We start from the raw sequence: 20,187 nt of genomic DNA, 5'->3' as shown, positions 1-20,187 counted from the left end.
GAACTCCCAGCCAGTTTATCAGAATCCAACTCAATTGGTTACCTGCAGGTGAGATTTAAAGTCTGGCCTGCTTGAACAACGTGCTGTATGCCATTTATGCTCAGGTCAGGAACTTTTAATTTTGATCCTGAACTAGATCCTAGAAAAACAAAGGAAAAAAACCATTAACAATGGCAAATCATCCTGTTCCAAGTCCACTCACATTTATTATGTTATACTGGAAGGGGAAAGCAAGGAAAAGGGGATGTTCCCCTTATCACACATACTCTTTTCCTCTGAGTGAAATCCTGCCATCCTAACTGAGGACTCACATAATCTTCCATTAGAATTACTCAGGAAAGGGAGTAGAAATGAAAGTTATGCAAGTTTCAGTCAATAACTTTGGTCTCAAATTGTTCACTTAGCATACCAGGAAGAAAGCTCAGGACCCACGGCTACCCATCTAACCAAGGAAGCATGACCTCAAGCACTACTCGGTGCCTTTCCTTAGAAACCACCATGGCAGCCCCTTCAATGGGAAGGCTAAAAGTTGGCCACTTCTATAACAAGAGCCACAAATTGACCTCTAAGATACCAAATCACCACTCAAACAATTTGCTGCAAAGCTGGAACTGTTCTGAAAGGTGTGAAAGGGGATCGAGGATCTTCCCTTCCCTTCCTGACTGAAGGTCACAGCACTGTTACCTATGGTCCCTCACTAGCTGCAGGCTTCCTACCAGTGAAGTGGTGTCAAAAGGTAACTAGGCAGCTCAACAATAAATTTTGAGAACAAGTTCAAGGAATCCTCCAGATTGGATTTGCTGCTTATTGAGAAAGCAAGCATGCTAACATGACTCTGGGCATGGCCAGACCATTATGGTACGGGTGAAGCCTTGGGTGTCAGTATAACATGAGGTAGCTTAGGACACTTGGAAACATCCAGACAGAAGGCAATTTTTAGGAAGTCAATGAAAAAGCCCCATGGTCAGAAGACTAAAGGAACACAGGACCTTCCATCACATCAGGCCAGCAAGTGCTGGAAAGGCATCTTTGCCCCATAATGGGCTGTGGCCACAAAAGCTTTCAGGGCAAACAGACAGAAATGCATGTCTTAAAGCTTTAAGAAACAGTCTTTCATCCTTCCCATTGCCCTTGCAGTGGCAGCAAATGTTCCAGAAGCTAGGAACATAACAAGCAAATATTTTGAAACAGTGTAATTTGAAAACCAGTTCAAGTCTAAATCTGGACCTGAGTGAAATTTGTGAAGATTTCAGTGCTGTGAGAGAGGAGCAGAGAGTACCCCAGACCACTTTATTCCAAGACAAAGCATTTCTTTCTCAACTTAAGAAGGTGGCAGCATCATGTAAACAAGGGCGATACGGATTTTCCACTAGAATACAGCCAAGTTCAGTTTAACTATTTTAAGCACTTCGAAGAGGTCCCTGCCACAGCCAAATACGGACAGCTGTATGCACCAAACAGTAGAAATACGTGAACCTTATTCAGCTGCTATGGATCACCCACTAGAAAGGCCACCCTCTTTCATTAACTATAGAAGGAACTTTTGGACATCAACTCTGGCTGAGATTGGCAACTAAATTTCGACTGCTCCAAATGACTGCAGCCAATGACTGCTCCAAATTCAGCAGCTTTCACCCAGTAGAAGATGTAGCCTCAGAGTAGAGGCTGAATGGCCAAAGTTTTGTTCTAAGATGTGGACTTGAACTCCTTCAGTCTGAGAAAGGCCTAGAACCCAAGTCTCCACTTTTGGAGAGAGATGCTACAAGTACAAATATTTTGTACAAGAGGTAAAGGTGCACTGCCACCATCTGCTGGTTTGGGGAGCCTTTTCTGAGGAGCCAGCTGGACTCCATTGGTCAGTATTTCCTACTAATTCCTTATAACATCAGTGGCAACAAGAGATCTATATCAGCTTCCAAGACTACATAGCACAATCCATGAAAAGAAGCAAATAGTTGATTAGGTTTTCAAAACTGTTTGCTAGATGCCTTCAGGGACCTGTTTAACCTTCTTTAACAATATAGGAAATGTACAGTGTAGGGGTTAACTAACTTTTAACTAATCTTTGGCATCTAAGTTAGTTACATTGATCTACATTTTTCTTTTTAGCCCTGTATATCTCATTCAAGCTGTGGCTCCATCAGTTTTCCTGTGTGTACCAACATCTATCCCTATTCAAAAGAAAGTTTAAAGGGTATATGTAAGCATAGACATAAACTATTATATAATAGCTCATCTGAACAGGCTTCAAGCAAGGGCATAACAAGTTTTCAGAATAAAGAGGTCCTCTGAACTGCACCACACGTATTACCAGAAATTTGAGTGGTAATGCTGTACAAATATACAGACTTCTTCTGTGATTTGTCTATACAATCATGCTTCTAACTAGAAATGAATATATTCTGTCAGCTGTTAAGAGAAGAAACAATTTGTTACGCGATATCTTGCAAACATACATTTTTCTCACCTACCGTTTAAGGATCTGAACTCTGAAATGCTGGGTCAGCCAAATAGCACACTGTGCTTTTATGGGATAGTCTCCCATAAATGCTTACGGTCTATGAGTCTACTCATTTGCATTTCTGAAATAATGTCCCTGAAGATAAACACTGAGAAACTGAGATCAGGGAGCTTCTGTGAAGAGCAACCCAAGCGCTTTGTTGAGTGGGTTTGTCAACATCCTCCAACCAAACAATCTGACATTTTCGTGAAACCATCGTGTTCCTGCATTTCATTTGTATTCCTCTTGTCATCCCAGAATTGGAGGCTCACATGCCGTCCCAAGAACGTAGAGTTTATATACAGCTTTATGAATCTTGTTCCTTACTTCAGAGGGGAACCTGGCCTCAAGCTTCTCTGAGCTGCTCCTTATTTTGGGCCAAAAAAAGGCTGAAAACATGCAAAGGTGTTTACAAACAGGTCAATATGTATAAAGACCCATTAGTAACAGTCTGCCAGATGAACCTGTCAGAATCAAAGCCTATCTGCTAGAGCCAAGACAAGTGGGTTACTTCAAGTGTAAAACTGACTGAAAGGTGGAAAATCCAGGTGAGTGACAGATGCCGAGAGCAAGGCAGGTCTGCAGTGCCTGGTCACGACTGAGGTGCTGAGTGCTTGGCTTTGCTCAGCACCGGCACCCACAGCAGCACCAGCACCAGCACCCTGCCCAGGAGCAGCGCCAGCCGTGCAGCACCGTGCTGCCTCCTGACCCACGCTGAGACGAGGAAACCAGCCCCGGGAGTGCGGGCTGAGGTTGTTTTCAGAGTGTGCCTAAGGTGAAGGACAAGAAAACATTAGAAATGTTGCAAACCTTTCTCTTGATAACTCTACGGTGATATAAGCAAAGATGTCCACGTGAAAATCTCAAGATCTACCTTTAGTACACAAAACAAGGCATCCTGGAAGCCTGTATCTCAGAAGATCCGCCTCAGAGTTATTAAAACCAACCAAACAAACAAAAACCAAAAACAAACAAAAAAACCCACCAGATCTTTTCACCCCATCCTGCAGGCAAAAGAGAAACCCAGATATACTGGATACAAATTGAAGCTTTTGCCCTTTTACACTTATTGCGTATATCTAAAAGACACTGCAGTATTTGTAACTATTTTGGGTGGGATCTTAAGGAGTGCTTAGTGTTTGTCTAACTTTGCTCCCATTGATATAAGACAAAGTTTCTTCATTGATCTCAAGTACATTTTAGACACTTAAACTCCAGTAATCTAGCATATTAATATCAAGACCTAACGTCAGTGTATTTGGCATGAAATATCAGATTTGTTATATATTAATTCATTTAGTTTTTCACTGACAAAAAACTGAAGTAAAAGATCTTATTTCAAGCCAATATTGTTGCTTTTACAAGTCTGCAAGACAATGCTCTACCAGCAAGATGCTAAGCCTTGAAGAAAAATAGCTTTATTTCACATCCTATCTATTCATGGGTCATTAGCTTCCTTACTTTTTTAAATGTTTCAAAACTAATGCAGATTACAAACGCAATAGAGTTTGACATGTTTACCAGAAAAGAAAAAGGAAGAAGAATAGCACGGAAATTCCTACTGTCAATATTTAGAAGCAGATTATGTCTTCTATGTACCTTCTCTGGGCATTTTACTTGACACTGTCTTTTCTGAAGGGTCAGGGCTCAACAGGACATGTTCACTTATCATTGTGCCTGTCACTAAGCGACCGTCAGCAGCCTACCCTCACACTGACCTACATTGAGGGGTGCAACTTCATTTCATGTGACAACAAGAGAACTAATTAATCCTGATAACTGAGGAATCTCCTCCCGTAAGGAAAGGGGTGATTTTCTTTGGTATATTCTGTTGGTTTCGGAAGGCTTATTAGATATATTGGAAAGTCAGTCAATAGGGCTGTTTAATGAATGAGCAAACCTTAATTTAGATCGCAAAAGTTAACCATTCTGTAAGGGAAGGAGAAAATATATATATATATATATTTAAGAAAACAGAAGGCATAAACTGTAATTTGCAAAGGAAGAGAAGAATAAACTTTCTTCAGTTATTTTCTGCCTTGCAAAGAAGGCAATGCTCTTCCTGAACAAAGTAAACAAAAATTTCATAGAATCATAGAATATCTCAACTTGGAAGAGACCTGTAAGGATCACTGAGTCCAGCTCCCTGCTCCTTGCAGGACTAGACACTGATTAAAAGTAATTTAAAAAAATAAATGAACATGCATATATTTTTCCAATATGATGTGTCAGTTCGGTTCTACGAACATCTGAATAACCATGCACACATGATCAACCTTCCACTGATTTTAGCCAAAACTCAATTTATCTTAAAAGGATAGATGTGCTGAGCTTAAAATTGGGAACAGACTCTGGACTACGATGCCCATTCTGATTTTTTCCAGGTTTTACTTTAAAAATTTCCTTTTATACACTGTGAATTTCTGTTACTTTTGACCAAAGAAAGTCAAGCCAAAAGCTAGCCTTAGTTTAAAAAAAATCTGTATTAGAAGTTATTAGAAATTTTTTTGAAGTTAACAGATTTGGTGGTCTTTTATTTTTGAAGTCTTTTCCGTAACTCGAAGCTGAGTGACTCTCTTCCAACCACTCCAATTATCTTGAACATTTTGACTAACCTTTTTTCACCTGCACAATGAGATGTTAAGGAGAATGATCAGTTTATCTTTGCAGTTTCAGTGTATACAAAGAATCTGACCTTCTGGGTTTAAAGTGCCATCTGTGGGCAATAAAGTTATCCATCATGAAGTAATTGTTTCAGTCATTGTCGGATTTGCACATGTTTTAAGGCTTGTTAAACATAAATGATGCTTTGTGGTTTTTACCATCAAATATAATTTTCTCCTGATTCAAACACATGCAGCAAAAGATGTGTTTTGTGAAGGATGCTCCTGAACTGGAAAGAAAGTGCAAGTGATTTCTTAATAGTGTCTTCATCTCTCCGTGCTCCTTAAAACACAGGTCATTCAGTTCAAATGCAGCCCAGGACTTTACTCTTGCTTATGAGCATTTCCTTATGAGTCATCCCACTGAAGGGAACGGAAATACCCACAATGTGTGCAACTAAGAAGCAATTGCAGAATCTGGCCAAAATGCTTAGGAGCGTGGTAGTACCCAGTCTGTTGACCTTCAGTGCATCTCTAGTGAAATGAGCTGACTCCAATCTGCAATAGCACCTTAGCCAGAACATGGCCACCAGCAAACCTCATATGAGATATATGTCTTCACTCCATTTTGTAAAGAAACCTGACTTATCAGTAGTTTTCTTTATTTCAGAGCTCTTCCTGACAAGATGTTGCATTACCATATCTTCTAAAAGGACCTCAGAGCATTACGTAAGTAAACATAACTCTTTTTTTGGTCAAACATTTGTACCTATCCATACTCATTCCAATTACAGCATTACACCAAATGACTCTATTTTAAAAGACAGAGAGAAAAAGGAACTTGTGGTAAACTCTGAAAAGCCATTTAAAGTTTCGATTTATGTCTCACCGTAAGGAGGAATATTGACCAACAGGTCAATATTAATCAACACTGAGATTCTCATCAGCATCGATATTTGCATTTATAAGACAAGAAAACTTTTAGGCAGAATTGCCTCAAAATTTGGATGGTGATTGGAAAAATTTTTTTTCCGTCTCGAAGTGTGAATATCTGGCTTGGTTCCGCCACAGCACCAGAAGGAGAAGGGATCACCCTAGATAATGAAGCTTTCTATAATACTTCTGTGACTGCTGGTGGCTGGAAAGAACCACTACTGGAAGAAGACACTCTTCTATCTCCATGGCAGCAATAGCCCCCGTTTCATTTATGTTGCCTGGGTTACTAGTGCTCAGGCATGGGCAAAGCAGGCAGCGCAGTCTGGTTCCTGAGGTAAAAGCACCATCTCCACCACCTGTACTGAGAAACAGCCTCCAGGGAAGACCTACAGTGCCGAACCATGAGCCACTCTGAGATTCAAAGCAGTATCTCCAGGTCTTCCAGATGCCATGTAGGTTCCCAATTCTAAAGGAGACCTCACAGTCCTTCATACATCTAATTTCACACCACTTCTCTGAAACAAATCCAAGCTTCACACCTGGAGCCTGCAGAAGAGAAACTAGGACAGCTGATCTGCGAGAGAGCAAGGACGTGTGCCTTTGTCCCAAGTTGATGTTCACAATCGGCCAGATGAGCAAGCTCATGATGTGACACAGCAAAATGTAACCACTATTTCTGTCGAAGCAGAACTTTGCAGAGCAATTAAGGTTCATGGGGACTTTCACGAGCTAACAGATGCAGGTCCTTGGACTGCAAGGTGGCTTTGCCCGTATTTCCTGTTAACTCATGTGCATGTGCTGGTACACAGCTGGCAGACAGAAACACACCCAGTGCAGAAGAAGCGGCTCAAGCTGTCTCGCTCCTCAATGGATCTATCACTCACACATGCCTCTGCTGTGACCAAAATGTGTTCTTATTTGCTTTCAAGATCAAGAAAATTGTTGGAAGCTGTTTACTTAAAAAGCAAACATCGATGCATAAAAATCATCTGTTCATTGGTTTGTCACTTTCAGGTCCAGAAGGGACATTCTGATTATGCAGTCTGGTGTTCTGCAATGCATACCCAATGATTTCTGGATCAAATGCTTAAATCTTATTCATCTCAACTATAATTTGAGAATTTAAAGTACCATCAGGACATAACAGCCAGCCAAGAAAATGGATAGGTTAATGGATGAGAAATCTGGGCTGCTGTGTGATACAGCATCTTAATAGAGCCTGAACAGCATAAGATTTGTCACAGTAGATTAGAAGAGTCCTGGACAGATGAATATGCCTTGACCCCATGCCCTGGAATAAAAAATCAGTCAGCAGGGTAAATGGTTATGCTACTGCCCAAGAAAGGCCTTTACGGGACAGAAAATTGTGTATGTCTATCATATGAGCAAGTTTGTCCTTCCTCTCTCAGTTCTGGGTCTCAGAGCAAGTGATAATTTATTTACTATCTGTGTGGGTTTGCTGTCCCTATATGTGTATGTACACTGGCACAAGATTAGATGCTATAGAAGCAAAGCATAACACCCGGTAGGTAAAAATGGAGCAAGTACAATTCTGATAGCACTTCGCTGACACTTCTGAGCACTACACACTACCATGCCAATATGGTCAATAGCTGTAAATGTAAACAGATATGTATTTCCCCAATAATTGCCAAATATTTTGCCAGTATTTGCGCTAGCTAAGTCAGGCTATACTTACAGAAGCCTGTGATAAAGCCATTGTATTAAATAGCAGGGGGGTTTGTTAACCAAAAGATGTAGATACAGAAATTTAACAAGCTGAAATCATGATTGGTTATTTGAAATCAATCTGGCTTCAGTTATTACCAATCGAAATTGCTACTATTTCCCATCATACCTGGACAGCCAAGGCCATGCAGTTCAATGGGTTGTGCCTAGGCAATACTTGCTTGAAAGCACTTGCTTCACAAAACATTGTGTCCTGTCTGCCCTAAAGTCACCAGGTGACTTTTGTGCATGAGCATGGGCACTTTACATAATGCCAATAAAAAATAAATTTCAAAATTTAACATTCAGAAACCTGAGAGAAAAAAAAAATCTTAGTTACCTCTTTTATCCATCCAATTTTAATAAGTCTAGAAACTCAGCATCTGAAATGAGCACCTTTGCCACCATCTAGCCTGGTGAAGATGCTCATTTAACTAGCTATATAAGGAGAAAGCAATTACAGAGAAGAAGTAAAACCAGCCATAATTGCAAACCTTTTAGTTCCCATTGAGCATATGCAATTGAGAATGGGAATTGAAATGTACAGTCTAACACCTCCATTATGAACCCTCATAGGATCATCACTTTGGTAAACCAGACCAAGGGAGAAAAACACATACATATATGGTGTGCATTCACATTAGTCTGGTCTTCACCCCAACAGAGCAAATGCTCAGCTCAAAGAAACAGATCTGCTGAGACTGTTCTCAGCAAGGAGAGGTTATAGCAGAGCTAGGCCATAGCAACACCTTCACAACCACGTTCATTATAGGTCACTGCAGTTCTCAGTCCCCTCCACCTCCACACACCTGTGCTGGCCCCTCTGGGGAGCCCCCGCTCAGACCATTGCAGATGAGAGCTGGTTGTGACTGCATCATCTAGTCATCCAAAAGTGACCCCATGAGCAGCCATTGGCATTCACCCAGGAGCGTGGTTTCACACCCCACGCACATGACTAAGCCTGTGCTGCATACAGCAGTGTAGGTAGCCCTACCCTAATCACATCCATGAGTCACCAGATCTACTCGATCACTTAATGACATGTGTCAGCAACCACTGCACTTCTGCTCCAATTCCACTGTGGCAATTCCCAGCACAAAATCACCCATTCTATATTTCTGAGAAAAGTTTATACCATTGACTAGCATAGCAGGAAAGTGTTGATATGGTATAAAGAGAAAGTAAGTACATTAAAAACAGGCACAAAAATAATTTAGAATTCCTATATGGAGGAACTTTCCTGACCAGATTAAATTTCTTTATCAACTTGATATTCAGATTTGTTGCATATTCCCTGGCAGGACAAATTAAACAATATGACAGGATTGAATTGGAAGATTGTTTCATATTAACAGACAAACTGCCTACTTGACAGTAATCTGCCAGCTCAGACAGCAACGTAGACTTGTCAAATTCATCTGAGGCTGTTCATTAAGCTGTGCACACAGAAATAAATTAGGAACTATATATAAAAAAAAAGTAAAGCAAAGCTGCAGGTTTTCTACTTTGCTGAAGGCTGACAGTTATTATTTCAGATGCTGCATCATTATGGCTGAACTGTCCTGTAACACTCCAAGGCAAAAAAAAAAAAAAAAAAGACAAAGTTGCAAACTGACTTTCCATCCACCCTACTTAAACCTATAAAACAGATCTATAAGCAATGGTCCTAGGTTCAAAACAATAGAACATAACTAATGTGACACAACAATTTAAACTAGAGAGGTGAGAAGAACCAGAACAGTCTGCACAGAGGATTCCATTGCAATGCACCAAGAGGCTAAACACATTCTGCAGTCCAAGGGCATCTAAACCACCATGTCTACGGTAGGTGCACATGCAGAAAGCTTTTGGCAAGCTTTCCTATGGCTCAATTTACATTGGGAAATTATAATCATTAATGCTTATAAAATAGATTAGGATTAATGTTAATTACAGCACTGCATGAAGCAAAGGTGGGTTTTCACCCCAAATGCTGCCAGCACAACAGAAGAAAATTCTCTGTATTATACAATATAATGCAATTTAATCCCACTATGTTATATCCATTTGCCATAAATATAGACAACACCTAATCTTTGGCGGACACTAATTTTAGTTTCTTTCACCCTCAGTCCCACGGTTTCTTAGTAAATAATAGTAGATTTTAGATCATACTACAAAAAAAATTTCCTCTCTGGAGAATTTTATCAGATAACTGCTTCCTGCAAGGTTCCTTGAACCTCCCCTGAAGATCAGATGTTGGACACTGCCGGAGACACGACAGAGCTAAACAGAGCCCTTATCCAATTCAGGATGGCAACTCTCACGCTTCTGTTAACATTAGCCCACAGTGATCCTGAGGAGAGGTTTTTCCACAGAGGAACGACAATGGGAACAAAAGGGGCAAATTCCTTCACTCTGTGGCAGGGAAGAATCCCACAGGAAGGACGCTTAAGTGAACTATGTGAAATTGTGAAATGCCTCTCTTGAAACGCCCTCATACTCATCTCTCGCCGCTCCCCACGCACTAAGCAGGGGGTCCTGTTCCCAGAGCACGGCCTTCCCAAAGGAACTTCTGAGGAGCAGAGACATCTGTTCAGGGGTCCCTGGCTCTACGAGAGCCACTGTGCCCTATCCGCTCTGCCCCCGCTTCCGGGCACGGCACGGAAATAATGTCACTGCATTGCAACAGCATCTTCAACCCACTGGAGTCCTAGAAACAGCTTCCTTCTAACCATTTCTCCATCCTTCAACTGCTTTCACGGCAAAAAGCACCTTGTTTCAAGGCTGTAGCTCCAAACAAGGGAATATGACTTAAAAGGGACGCATTTAGGAGTGCTTAGTGCCACATATCAGTGAATGTTGGAAGAGTAGTCCCCAACATCTAGAAAAGTATTGGAACCATGCAAACAGCAATCAGCGTCAATCCCACCATGCTGGATTGTCCTCTGTCTGAATGTGTTACAAGGATGACTTAACATTGTGGATATGGATGAATTGATTTTTGTACTGAAAATCAACTGGGATTTGATGGAAAAACAACAGAGTAATATTGGGTCATCATAAATGTGAACGTTTTGTTTCTCCATTAACAGAAACAAAAAAAAATCTGGGAAAGATGATGAATAAATCACTTAACTGTTTCTACCAGCATCTATAATGGTCTTGAACAATACAGATGCATCACAAACAAAAACATCCTCCTCTTCATCTTTAGGCCGGCACATTTCCAGCCACCCTACCACAAAAAAAAAAAAAAAAAAAAAGAAAAAAAAATCCAACACCAACAAACAAGACTTAATGCAGAAGAAACAGTCACCCACATTCCCAGTCCAAGTTTCTCCTTACATCTCAATGGCTCAAGACTAAAGTTTCAGACATACGTGTCTCTGGAATGTATAGGTTCAAATCTCTTTCCCCACAACCTTGTATTTCTCAATCTGTTATCACTTTCCTTAGTTCCAGCATGAATTCATTCTGCCAGTCACAAAGGGCATGATATTGTGCCATGCTTGGCTTTGGAGAGAGCTCCAATGCCTGTATTTTCAGCTTTCAAACTGCTGTTTTCAGCATACCTAACTTTTTCTTTTAACTGCCAGGATTTATGCTATGCTGACCTCCAGCTGTGGGGGAATGAAACTGAACTTCTGTATCTTGATAGAAGAAAACTGTGTGAGCACCTTCCTGACAATCACTAGACCAATTTTAGGATGAGAAATTCTCACACGGTGGCTTAAGAAATTGGGCCATTCCCGGCTGGGAATGCTTGGGAAATGCTATTTCTCAGTTCCAGGAAAATGTATAGTAAGGATGCATCACAGGGGCAAAGACAAAAGAGCCTAGTGCAGTCCATGGGTGGAATTCATACTCAAATATGCACAGAAACATTTCCCCATATTCTCACAAATATTGATGAGGAAAAAGAAGATCATTCTGGGAGGAAAATGAGATCCAAAGATAAACCATGTCTGTGGACAGAGCAGTTGGCTTCTTGAAGGTCTCACACCAATAGGAGAGACTAGTTTCCACAAGCAGAGGTGGCTGTGGTAGCTGGGCATGCTACACTTAATGGCAAAGCTCCTCTTCCAGTATCCACGCTTTCCACTCCCCGCAGGGCTGCAGCAGGATATGCCAGCCCCTAACTTTGGGGGATTCAAAGGATCAGTTTTGCTGATAAAGCCTCGCCATAGCCCCACTGGACACAGACTTCTGAAACGCCAAACCTTAACCCTCATCTGCTGAACTTCTTCCTTTCCCAATGTCAGTCGGATGTGAAAAGTAGCGAGTTGATAAACATTGTGCTTAAAGTTTCCAAACCGCATTAAAGTGTAAGGACTCAGCAACTGTCCTGCAAATCTGGGGCATTTCCTTTTCTCCTATACACCCACACAGTGTGAAGGGCTACTGGTTTCAGTCTTTGAAGCATCTCATAAAAAATAGGCTCAATTTGTTTGTCACAGTTCACACATTTTAAAAAAAAAAAAATCACCACCAAACAAATCCTCAAATCTCCTGAAAAACAATGTGTTAGAGTTTTTAATGTACTGGGTTCTTCTGGATATGAAGATCTTTCTTAGGCACAGGCCAAGTCCTGATTTCCTCTCACATGAACCATACATCTCAAGGATGCTAGCTAAGACCAAAGGAATTTCTCCAGATTTAGACCAGCTCTAAGTGAGTGAGATCTCGCTCTGTGTAGAGCATATGAGCGAAACAACTGTCTGGTAAAACACTGGTAACTGATGTAAGTGATTTTCTTTAGCAATGCCAGAAAGTTTTGTATTTAAACCCCATATATATATTATTTTTTAAAGCCTGTATTATATGGTGGAGTCTAATTCTTCTACCTTGTATGAATGTTGTCTGGAATTTTTAAAGGAGCCCATTTTCCATGAAGATCCATAAAATGCAGTAAACACATTTTTTCTAGAATCCATGAAGATCTCCAGTCCTAATTGCAACAGCTGTAGCTGTGTGTTGGTGCAGCTGTTTCAGCTGAGCACTCAAACCAAACTGAAACGTTAACATATGAACTTCCATCTAAATAGCACTTTCAGAGAAGTCAGGTTAGTTATTGTAAGAAATTAACCTCAGCACTGATTAGATTTGACCTGTAGTTCCTTTCTTCATTTTTTCCAGCTGACCATGAAATTGAAAAGTCCATCATTCGCTGGGGATTTCTATTATCTAGTTCCAACTGGAATAACAGATTCATATGGCACTATTCACAGATAAGGTTGTAATAGAGTCCATTTACCTTGTTGTTGCTAATTGCGAGGTATTGCTTCTGTGTGGACAGCTGGAAATAAAGCCAAATTATCTGCCTATGTTTCTGGAACTATGACCACATAGTCCTTGATCCAAGCTGTGGAATCTGATCTTTCCAGGGTTTAAAGCCAGTCCTTCACATTCCCAAATGCTATCAATTAAAATTATTATCACACAAAGGAGATCAAACCTGAATAAGGCACCAAAATTTTTATATTGACCATTATGTATATAGTCTTTAGCATAAATGTGTGCAATATAATTTGGGGGATAAATATACACGAACTATAAACGAAACATATGCAAGTACTATGCAAAAGACAGACAAAAATCTTGTTCTTTCCCACAATAGCCAAAATATGCATGTGCATAGAAATACAAGAGAGCTGAAGTGTCCAACATTTACATGTTAAAGAAACATCATTTCTTTAATCTCATTTTTCAAACGGGAACTCTCATGGCTTGTATCTTGCATGTTGCTTTGGGGAAATTTAAATTATTAAATAGACACAGACAAGCTAAAAGACCTCCTCCTGTCCCTTCCTTTTGAAGCTCTCTGTAGTAACTCCTGAGCCAGGGACTATTTCTGTGAATCTCCTCCAGTACCTGTCAGTAAATGGAAGCTCAACAGACACCCACAGAGACTGAATTACAAAAGTGGACCACATAGCAGTGATGAATCAAGTTTCATCAAGAACATTTGAAATGGGAATTGCTGGACAGCCTGAGTAAGAGTTTCAGTTAAACAGGCAGTGAAGGAGGGTGGAAAGGGAAGAAAAGCATAGGGAGATGCATGGTACAAAACATCCCACCACTTCACCAATAACTTTGAAATGCTCTGTGCAAATGCAAGCATTGAGAGTTTTACCACTGACCCAGAAGAGATCTACCTATATGGGACGTCCAAACAAAGCAAGGTTGATTTTCTAAAATAAAAATAAAAATAATAATAAAAAAGTCTAAATTCTGATTCGGAGCACAATCTCTTGTACAAAACCAGTTGTAAAACTACTTGGCCAAACTACAGAGAAGCATCTTTGCAATGCCTACCGCACCTGAGCCAATCCTGGGATGTACAACCCCTCAGCCCAGGACCCAGAGCACCAGGTTTTCCTCTAAACAAGCGAAGTTTTTCCCATTGGAATTGGTCTAGGGTGCATATGTCCCTGACAGTCGCTGGAACAGGAAGGTGAACCAGGGTGTCTCACAGGCCCTCTCGCTCACAGAGTCCACCTTCTCCCTGGGCAGTGGGTTTGTCATGATTTGCACAATGGAAAACCTTTCCGACAGGAAAGAGGAAGCCAGTCCCCCAGCATAGCTGGCCACTACAGGAGCCCATGTGGGAGCTGAACGCCGAAGTTCAAGCTGAAGCTGTGAAGGAAGCCTGGCAAAGATTTGAACCCACATTTCCTGTGTCCAGGGAGAGTGTCCCGTTCCTCTGCCTGTTTCATCCTGGGCATAAGAACCTCCTTGGCAGAGATAAATAATGTGAGGAAGTTAGCACTTGCTTGGAGAAAATAAAAGAAAAAAAAAAAAAACAAACCTAAATATCTGTATCAAAGCACTAAATCAGCACTTCCCTAGCAGGAAAACGTCTCGTCGGAGCGGCCCCTCCAGCTCTCCTCCCGGCGAGCCTCGGGACGCGGCCGGCAGCACGGGCAGCGCCCGGGGAGCGCCACGCCGGGGCCGTTCCCGCGGGCACACCGGGCACCGCACCACGCCGGGGCCGTTCCCGCGGACTCAGCAGTGCGGAGCAGCCCGAACCCTTGGCCACTTGCGCGACGGAGCGTGGTGGGTCGACTGACCGCAAAAACGCCGCGCTGCGCGGCCACTGGCCTCGGCGCGAACCCTGGGGAGAGCTCGGGTTTTTGGTTGCCCACTCGGAGTTAGGTCTGGCTCCCAGCCGGCCTCCGGGACCAGTGATGCTGCGCGGAAGCTGCCCGCGCCTCGTGGAGCACCTGGGAGCCCCGTGCAGGACACGGGGAGCCCGAGCACGGAAGGGCTGCGGGACCCTCGATCCGCACCGGGGAGCAGCCCCACGGGTCTGTGGCCCTGCGGTGCGATGAACCCACCGACGCGACACCAGACCGCATACGACCCCCATGCACCCCTGCTCACAGGTGACCAGCAACGCAATGCTGGGACGCGCGGCCCACCACAGCACTCCAGCCCAGGGGGGTCAGCTCCTCTCTCAAAGTAAAATGAAACTCGATTAAGGAAAGTTAATCTGCACTGATCCACTCCGGCACACGCACCGGCAGGCGCCGAAGAGCAGCTCCATTCCTCTCTCCAGAGGGACACACGCCTGGTACCCACGCGGCCAGCTCCCGCAGGCAGCCCCGACTGATGCTCCGCCGTCCCGGCCGGGCGGGAGGCAACAAGACCTGGATTTTTGTGAAGGAAACGGGCACCTTTTCCGCTTCAAGGGCAGAACTGTGAGAGGCTGACACTTGGAAATAAAGCGGGGAGGAAAGAAGCCTGCCCTGCAGCCAAAACATGCCTTCTTTCCGCGATGCACCGGTTCGGACATCTCCCGGAACGGCTGTCCCCCGTGCCCAGGAGAAGCTCGGCTCCCCGCCGGCACCGCCGCCTTGCCCAGAGGAGAGGAGGCACGGCAGCTCCGCACTCCCGGCAGCCCCGGGGCTCTGCTCTCGGGCGCTACCGGGGCACACCGCTGGGGATCCGCAGACTACCGACCGGTCGGGACGCGGCGTTTCGCGACTCTGAAAAGCGGGGGGTCGCTTCTCCCGTTCCTGCCCAGAGGAGAGGGGCGGAGAGGAGGCAGGTGCCCACCAGCTCCAGCCGGCAAGCGGGATGCAACGGGGCCGGTCAGCGGCACAGGAGGCGCCGCCGAAAAGGCACATCGCTGGGAGCACGTCGCGGAGACCCCAGCGCATAGCGGGGGGTGGATGGGCCAGCGGGTCCCGGCGGACCCTTACCTGCGAGCAGAAGGGCGGCTCCCAGCAGCACGGTCCCTGAGAGCAGCTGGCGGGGCATGGTCCTGCCCGCGGGAGCGCAGGGCTCTTCCCCTGCCGACGGCAGCGAGGCAGAGGCGCCGGCTGGGCTCCGACGGGCTCTCCTCGGTCTCAGACTCCTCCCGCGGTGGCTGAGATAACGGCGTAGCGCGGTGCGGGATCCACATCCAGCAGCCCCTAAGCCCTCCCCTACCCGGCCCGGCCCGCGGAAAGGGAGTGTCCGCTGTGAGCCGCCCTGCCAGCTTCACCTCTCGCGGACATCAATTACCAGCCAGCCCCAGCCCCGCTGATTTATAACTTCTCCATCCCTCTCCGCGGACCCCTCCGCCCCCACGGCCCACATCCTCCGCCGGGAGCACGCCCTCCCCGGGACGCGTCCCCCGCCCGCCCGCCGGTGGGCACAGCGTTGCTTCCCCGCACGTCTCCCGGTCCCCGCGGAGTCCGGCCGTGCCCGCCCGCCGGAGCCAGACGCTGGGGAGTTGCCAGACACCGGGGCGCAGCGCTGCTGCGGGGGGGAGCGGGGTTCGCCGCACGCCGCCGGGCTCCTCCAGGGAAAGCGCGCACCGGCCTCGCGAGTCCCGGACCAAAGGCTGAGCGCTGAGGTTCCCTGTCCCTCAGAGTCCCTCTCCTGCTCTACCAGAAGACCCCGCCAGAGGCGCGTCTCGTCGCCGGCTCCTGGTCCGTGGGCCAGGCCAGGCCGGTGCCGCACAGCCTTTCCCTGGATGCCAGGCACGATGCTCGGAGCGCCCCAAAACACTGCCTGTTCCCCGGGGCTGCTCTCCCCGCCTTCCCTGGGGAGCGGGGCTGGGGGTCAGCCTGCTCTCTGCGGGGTCCGACCCGGACCAGCATGGCTCCCCTGCCAGCATCACTGTGTGGTCAGGGGAGGGAAGCCAGGCAACAGCAGCATTGGCTAAGGATGCTCCAGGAGTCTGCCCTGCCAGCGCTGTTACTGGCCTTCACTGACCCTCTGACATCCCGGACTATCCTAGAAATATGTTTCTCTTCTCTATATACTTACCTCATGTTTTCCATATGTGTTTTATTTTGTGAAAGACCAGAACGGAGCCCATGACAGCAAAACTCAAGCCCCTGGTTTTCACTGTTCCCATGTGTAGACAGAGAAGGGCCATTGGGTGAGTCAGGTCTTTGGTTTGACCCAGTATGGCCCTTTCTATATTTTTATGCTATGAAATAATTTGCAAGGGTGTCTGCATGGGGCAGGTAAATGTGATCACCCCCATTTAACAGAGAAGGAAATGGAGGCACATAGAGAGGTTAGACAGCTAGTCCAAGGTCATAGGAAGCTGGTGACAAGAGACAGAAATAGAACTCAGATCTCCTGTGTCCCACCAGACCATCCTGTGCAAGAAAAAAGATGAGAAGTTGGTGTTGATTTTAACTTGAGAACTGTTTAACTTTCAAGTTTAAAGTCTGTGAGAATATTTCCTGCATGCTTCTGTCTGACTTCTGTTCATAATTGGCACCTTAAGCTAAGAATTTAAGCCTGCATTTTCCAATCTTCCTGCCTCCAGCTGAGACCTTGAAAATAAAACAGTTGTGGATACCTTCCGTCTCATCTGCTCACACCATGGGGAGAAGAACCCAGAGGTTTCTTTCCCGAGGAGGATGACTCATAAGAAATCATCTCCTCCACTGGAGAGGACAGCAGCTGGGAAAAGTCAGCCAGTTAGGACAAACCAACCAGAACTAGTACACTGGGCATCTTGACAGCTTAGACTTCCTAGGAACAAGGGCTCCCTGTGGAAGGAGCTCAGGGAACTGCATACCCCTTCCTTTGACCAACCCAGTGCTGAGTATGTGCTGAGTCTGAGAAGATGCAGGCCTCGTCGCAAGCTCAGCAGCCATACCACACCAGTTCCTTTCTACCCTCTTCACTCCTCCTACATCACAGTTGCATTCAGTCATGGCCTTCCAAAGACCGTAACACTTTGAAAAGACATATCTCCTTCCTTCTCCAATGGATGTCATCAGCTCCTGACCCACCCAAGGAGCTGAGGGCCAGAGGGGGCAAACCAGAAGATCTACTCCTAACTGTTCATCACTGTTCATAGGTTAAAGCAAGGGAGAGAAGAGATGTGGAGCCTGCATGAAGATCCCAGTAGTGAGAAAGGGACAAGAAAGAGGCAGCAGACATTCCCATAAAGCAGAATGTTGGTACAGTGGGAAGTCTGTGCCTGGAACTTGGTGAAAGACATCTCTAAACATATAGACTGAAGCATCTGGAACAGGTGGACAAAGCGTGTGTGAAGAGGGCTGTGTGGAACCTATTTGATATTATATTTTGCATATTACCATGTAACTGGCAACAGCTAGTAGGGTAAGAACTTGTTTTGAAGAGCATCTCAAGTGCTATGGCCATACAAACACTACAGAGTTGGTCATGGACTTGTCCCAGGCAAACGTCCATCCTGCAGGCAATATGATTACTTCATACCAGAATCTTAGGCATTGGCCTGCATAGTGTGTGGCATATATGAGGACATCTTTTTCCTTGGAAGCTTCAGGGGCTGTTGTTATGTTCTCTTCATCTGTAAAATGTGGGAAATTTTTCAAGCTTTCTCTAGCATTTGTTAAAAAGACTCTTTACTAGGTATTAGAAGGGAAATCAGCCCAATTTAGCAACTGAGAGTAAGCCCTCTTTGAAATTTATCAGGCAAACCTCTTTGCTGCAAGGCTGAGCATCTGCTTGATCTCCAGCACTAGAGTAGCTGTGAAGAAGAGAGAAGGAAGAGTCTTCACAGTAGACAACATTGGTTTTTAGTGTTGACTTACAGCCCAGTGGTACCATGTATTGACAAATTTTACCCTGCTCTGGAGGAAAACAGCTCCTGCTAAGCCTTTTACTTGAACAACTCATACATCTGACACTAAGATCATCAAATTGTCAGGCAGCAAAATCATGAACTCTCCAATATATATCCCTTACCCTTCCCTGGCCAACAAGACTCATTGGGACAACATAGAAAATGAGCTATAGGAAATCTGATTGAAAAGACAAGTAATTGGGGCATTCAGTTGGAAAGGGGTGAATCCAGCTCCTGGCTCTGCCTTGAACAACAGACTACCATGCTGCAAAGAAAAACAGACATCACCCCGAGCACACAGGACCTTTCATAGCTGAAAACTTAACCAGGGCATTGTCTCTTGTTCACTCTCTGCCAGTCTTTATGACACTTGCATGTCTGGTGTTGAGAGTTAGGTGGGGTGGAGGCTCCACTCAACCCAGATGTGACTTAGTCAGGTTGCAAGGAGACATCCTGAGGTTTTGGATTCTACTCCCCATTGGTATTAGGACACTTGGAACATCCTGAGTTGAGGCTTTAGCCAAGTCTCCTGGCAGGAATCACTTGGACAGTTCCTGTGGATCTGGCAAAAATAAAGAGCCTGGAAAGTCCCACTCACACCAGCAGCTGATACCTTCCCAAACTGACTTGACTCTTTCCAGTCATGGAAGCAACTCCTTATTTTCACTGGTGCTCAAAATATCTCCTTGTGGCACTGGTTCCTAATGTTCAGAGCACTACACAAAAGGCTACCATCAGCACCTGCATGGCAGATGCCTGACTGTGGAAGTACACCCCTCTACTTGCAGCAGAGAGGTATACACCTCACAGGAACAGACTTTGAGATGGTCCCAAGCTCCAGCTGTTGGGAGAGAAAGAAAGATGTCAAAGCAGAGTAGATCGCATCTCACTCTGCAGAAGTTTCTGCAGAATTTGCATCTGCCAAACAACTTATCTTATAAGAGGACTGGGTACTCCCAGGACTGAAAATTTAAGCAAAGCAGTATTTCAGTTAATCGCCAAAAAATACTACCATTTTTTTTGAGTCAGTAGGAAAGGATCCAATGCTCCCTGTCCACCAGTGGGAGCCTCCTCCATTCCCATAGTGCTCTGTACCTAAAGTGCACTGGCAAAACCATTTCTGGGGCTTACAACTCTTTCTGGGGCTCAGTGTAAATAATCCAGGATGCAACTTGCCTGCTTTCTATGGAGAACCGCTTATAACCTGGGTCATTTCACTAATACAGTTTGCAGCACATCCACACAATGGGAGACTCAGTGAACTGTGACAACTGGAACAATATTGGATGTTTTTATACAGATCTAGCTACTGGGGAGACTGCAACCTGGAGCAAGATCCTAGGTGACATGGGCTGGGTCTGCTCTACCCAAGG

The 20,187-nt window shown here is 44.9% G+C and overlaps 1 protein-coding gene across 1 annotated transcript in view; it reads right to left on the bottom strand.

Annotated features, from left to right (window-relative positions):
* Positions 1–16,110, bottom strand: part of FLT1 (fms related receptor tyrosine kinase 1) — a 117,045-nt gene extending 100,935 nt beyond the window's left edge. Inside the window, exons 1-2 of the mRNA XM_065631578.1 lie at positions 15,954–16,110; positions 43–139 (exon numbers count right to left, since the gene is read on the bottom strand). Of these exons, the coding sequence (XP_065487650.1) occupies positions 43–139; positions 15,954–16,011 (155 nt within the window). The 5' untranslated portion in view covers positions 16,012–16,110. The remainder of the gene's footprint in view (positions 1–42; positions 140–15,953) is intronic.
* Positions 16,111–20,187: the final 4,077 nt, after the last annotated feature.

The sequence above is a fragment of the Caloenas nicobarica genome, chromosome 1 (genome assembly GCF_036013445.1).
Source record: "Caloenas nicobarica isolate bCalNic1 chromosome 1, bCalNic1.hap1, whole genome shotgun sequence".
Lineage (NCBI taxonomy): Eukaryota > Metazoa > Chordata > Aves > Columbiformes > Columbidae > Caloenas > Caloenas nicobarica.
Note: the sequence above shows the minus strand (reverse complement) of the source record. Positions and strands in the feature narration are given on the sequence as shown.